The 4805-nt window shown below is 47.8% G+C and overlaps 1 protein-coding gene across 1 annotated transcript in view; it reads right to left on the reverse strand.

Annotated features, from left to right (window-relative positions):
• The window catches only part of LBH (limb bud and heart development), a 9279-nt gene extending 5024 nt beyond the window's left edge, over positions 1-4255 (reverse strand). Inside the window, exon 1 of the mRNA XM_008948111.1 lies at positions 4133-4255. Coding sequence (XP_008946359.1) covers positions 4133-4255 — 123 coding nt within the window. The remainder of the gene's footprint in view (positions 1-4132) is intronic.
• Between the last annotated feature and the right edge of the window lie 550 nt (positions 4256-4805).

Below are 4805 nucleotides of genomic sequence, written 5' to 3' on the forward strand. Positions count from 1 at the left end.
ATGTTCTGATTAGCTGCTTTCTTCAGTTTGCACATGTTAAGGCTGCACAGACCTGAAGCACCCTACAAGGAAACAAGATAATAACAGAAGAAGCTCAATTTCCACCCTTTGCCATCAGCCTCATGGCTAGTAAGACGTTGGAGGGATGCAGCTTAAACCCCCCAGCACCAAGCATCACAGCTCCTTGGGAACGTTGTTGCTTCACCAGTGCTGGTGAAGAGGTGTTGCATCCACCAAAAACCTCTTCCCCAATAAAACAGATGACCCAAGCTTGTGCTGCTGACACTGGATGGAGCAGTAAGCCTATTTACCTAGATTCAGTCAGTCTGACATGATTCACAGCTAGCTGTGGCTGTGATTAACCTAGACAGATCCCAGCATGATGCGATCATGACTTAAGGAGCTCAAGCTTCCCATGACGACCAAACCCCAGCCGATGGCATGAGGCAAGCTCAGCCTCCACAGGCCAATATCCTAAAAGGGAGTCTAAGGTCCCCACAGGACCATTTAACCAGCCAGCCCACAGCAAAGTAGAACGCTCAACTCGGGACACAGCATTTGCTCAGAACAAACACTTCAGGCATCAAAGTGTTTTCAGTTGTGCTCAGACCCTGCTCAAGTTCCCAGAAGCAAGGCAGGATTCCGGTCAAGGTACTGACAACAGCTCCACAAAATGATTAATTCAGCCTCAGTTTCAGCAGTGTCAGTTGTGCTGCTGCGAGGTGGCATCAGAGGACAAGCTGGCAGAGTGCTGATGAGGCTTTTCAGAGAACAGGTATATCTGAAGGGCTGGGAAATAGCAAACGGTCCAGTGACTGCGACTGGCTGTGAAAAAGGCCCTGCTTGCCAGAGACTGCCAGGCAGGAAGCACACTGAAGCCCTCCATAGGCACATCTGTTTGCAGCAGGGGCATCTTGAGCCATCAGCTGCATTTCAATGAGTTTTTTGTTTAGTAAGTCCCATGGGAATTATGGGATGTCTATTAAAGATCCAGAAATAGCTCTTCACTGCAGGCACAAGACCCAGCATGACATCATCTCTTCAGCTGCGTCTTCTGTTTTGTCTATGCCCACCCTGCTCCGAGACTCATGCCCAAATTTCACCATTCGCTTCTGCTCAGGCCCTTTAAATGTGTTGGCTGAACCGTGTTCAGGGGGCTCAGAAAGCAGCTTCATGTTGCAAGTACAGTAAAAAAGGCTGCTTCACAGAGAAAGGTTTTGGAAATTAGCACATCTTGCATACTCACTGGAAAAAGGCATTTCTATGCTGAGAAATGCACATTTTGCAAGTGAAACTCCACAAATTACTAAACCTACACAGGCAACTCAGTTATCACTGATACAAATTCTGCAGTCTGAGTTTTCATATCATTGCTTAAAGAGCAGCGGTATCCAGCCCACCAAAGGCCAGGAAGCTTCACCAGGAAGGTGCACAACTTCAGCTGATGTCTAGACAGGCAGATGCTCCAGAACATGAGCAGAGGCAAGGGTGTGGAGGAGGCAGAAGGAAAAGGTCAGTAAGCCAAGTTTCCTCCACAACCAGCGAGACAGACAGGAGCCTTGAAGTTCAGTGAACTCCACAGGACAGAGGAATTAGATTACTGAAGTTTATACTCAGGGCATGAGTTTATTTGCTTCCTCAGTTTACTTCCAAGTAAAGGCAAAAGTAGTTTGAAACAGCAAGTAGTTTGTTGGTAGGCCAAGTTTATCTGCAGCAGACACTGATGTGCTTTATGGTTCCAGCAAAGCTGCTTTCCACCATCTCCTCTGGTCCAGACAATTTCATGTCTGCATAAGGTGGCAGCAGCAGCCCCCAGGCTCACAGCTAGCATCATATGGACCAACTCTCATGCAGTTCCAGCTCTACACAGCCTGAAGAGGGACATTTTGAACCTCAGCTTGAGGTAATCTCTGCAGTAAAATAAATTCAAGTTCTACTACTAGAACAAGAGAAACTTTTGCAACTAAAAGCTTGCCCCTCCCAACTGTGGCTTCACTTTTTTTTCCTGCTTCTCATGGCCAGCCAAGGGCTAGTACATACACTCACACCATGAGTGCCTGGCTCTGCAGATGCACAGAGGAAGATGTTGCAGCTTAGAACAAGCAAGCCTCAGTGTAGGAGCAGTCACGCTCCATTAGCCCCGTCTCGTTTTAAGTTATTGCACTACAGCCCTCAGACTAGCACAGGATTTTCCACATACCAAACTGTTCATCAGCAAGATGAAGCTACAAGTGCCAAAGTCTGAGGCAGAACAAAGAGTTCATGGTGTGATTTGCATCACATTTGTGCTTGCTGTTCCAACTTAAGTTTTCAAGCCTTTAAGGATGCTTTCAACTTACCCTGACTTACACTGTGACACTCTCAGCCTAGCAGCCAAAGGAGGAAGACTGGAGCCTGCTCCCCAACCCTCTTGACAATAAAACAAGTTTAGAGGCAGGCCTCATACATAGCCCACACACTGCTAATGCCCCATCAGGACCTTCCATTTCAACAGCTCAACCCTCCCTGCCACCAGTTTGACTTTCATCAAGGTGAAATATCAGCAGGCAGTTCACAGCTCTTGCAGGTATTTAAGAAAAGTCATCTATGACTAGATCACTCCAGAGAAGAGATCCAGGATACAAAAGCCCTGCATAGATATGAGTAGTCAGCACTGATGACTCGTACACCTTCAGGTTAGGATGATCCACTCAAAACTGAATAGCCCTGTTCCTTAGTTAGCCCAAGCAGACTTATCAAGGTCATTAGCACTTGGGGAAAAGCCTTGCTGAAGCAATCCTTAGAACAAACAGGGCACCTAGATTCTGCCTCTCTGCTGGAAAATCTGGATAGACAAATAGAGGCATTTGACCTGACTGGGTTAAGCCTCTTCACGTGGTGACCCAAAAAGACAAGTGAACATCCCATGCAGGCTAGTTTGATTGCTTCAGGTTTAACCACCACTCATTGCTGTACACTCCCTCTACAGGTGAGGAAAGAGAGGCCACATGTTTTCCACTAACTCAAGCACAGCTATTTTCACACAGTGGCAATAAAACAACTTCCACTACCCAGATCCAGAATTCTGACAAAAAAAAAAAAGCAATGCATCGCCCTATCCTCTCCATGGCTTTGGCTTCTGCTGAAGACCTCGGCTGTGGCCCAAAGTTCAGTCGACTTCATGCTTCAATGCACTGTTGCTGCCTCATAGCTCATTTTTCAGACTTAAATAAACAAGCATACAACATCACACCTCATCTGAATGCACACTTTGGAACAACTGCCTCTATGCAGGTTGTGTAACATCTGCAAAGGAAGAGCCCTGCAACAGGACCTGCTGGTAAGAGCAACCCAATGCACAGACCAGATGCAAGTCATCTGCATGCACTCAGTGCCTGTGTTAATTCTCATCAACAAGTCTCTTGGAAGAGCAAGAAAACATGGATCTAGTAGGCTACAATTCACAGCTCGCCCTTTGACTGACTATAAGCTAGGAAATGAAAGGGATATTGAGACTGAAGGATTAAGGCTCAAGCTAGTTTCTAAGACCACTTCTTCTTCCAGTCATTGATCAAGAGGTTAACAGCTAATTACATTGCTCAGAGCTTTCAGAATGAATGAAGCTTGTGCCTTCAGGTATAATATCTCCAGTGACATTTCAAGGCTTGTTTAGGCTGCCTCTAGCCTCGCTATCTTTTAGAAGACTGTTAATCCTTTTAAACGGGCCCATAAGTCAGGAAAACCAAGAAATAGATAAAAAATGTAAGCACCATACAAACAACTCCCTCCTGCTCTAGGCAGATCATTTGTATGCTGTGTTACAAAGAGATCTCAACTGTCCTCTCAGCCCAGTGTGTGGTGTGAACCCTTCTTTCACTGATATCCCCATCTCCCACTGAACCCTCAGGAGTGCCAAATTAGTTGGGACTCAATCACTTCACAACCAACCAAGTCCTTTGTCAATCCGGTCTGATACCAAGGGATATTTTAGACAACTGGCTCCTGCCAAGCAAGCATTCCAACCTGTTGACTAGTTCTCACTACAGCAAGACCTGCTATTAGACAGGAGATGGAAAGGTGCATTAGACCGAGTTTGCAGTCCAGCCCAGGCAATTCCGTAGGGGATTACTGCCTGAGCAGCCAAAGCACTTACCTGATAAGACAAGCCGTCCTTGCGGGGGCTTAGCCCAATCTCATCCATAGCTGGAGTGTTCATCATCACTTCAGTCATTTCAGCTGATCTCAGATAATCAGAGCTAGAAACAAAAGACAGCATTCAAATGATCCGAGGGGCTCCAGGAGAGCTGAGCAAGATCAACGTAGCATCGGGAAAGAAAAGCAAGCAGAAGAGGCTGTCCGCAGTCTATTTCTGTTCCCTTCCTTCCTCCCTGCCCGCCCCCTCCACGGGGAGGGGTGGAAAAAGCTCAGTGCCTCGTAAACTGGCGCTCCCCCCAGCCCCCGGGAGCAGCGCCCCGACTTTGTGCCCAGGAGCGCAGCCGGTTACAGCTCGGGAGGCTCCGCAGCAGCTCCTGCCAGCTCTGCCCCCTAAGGGGCAAAGCACAAACGCGCAGCACAAAGAAGTGCAAGCGCTGGCGGGTTGTCGCCTTTTCTCTTCGCTTTTATTCTTTTAAGCTGGCGTGCTTTAGCTCCCGATGACTTATTTTACAACCTCTGGGACTTCCACGCCAGCGGAGCCCAGGGCGCCAATTCCAGCTCCGCTTTTCCAGCCTTAATGCCATTTCCCGCTCGAGAAAGTGAATTCCCACACTTCGGAGTTCCTCTGTTGCGGCTCATCCCGCTATCGCTCGGCTCGCACCGCAGCTTCC

This window comes from Merops nubicus, unplaced genomic scaffold (assembly GCF_000691845.1).
Source record: "Merops nubicus isolate BGI_N331 unplaced genomic scaffold, ASM69184v1 scaffold10789, whole genome shotgun sequence".
NCBI classification, from domain to species: domain Eukaryota; kingdom Metazoa; phylum Chordata; class Aves; order Coraciiformes; family Meropidae; genus Merops; species Merops nubicus.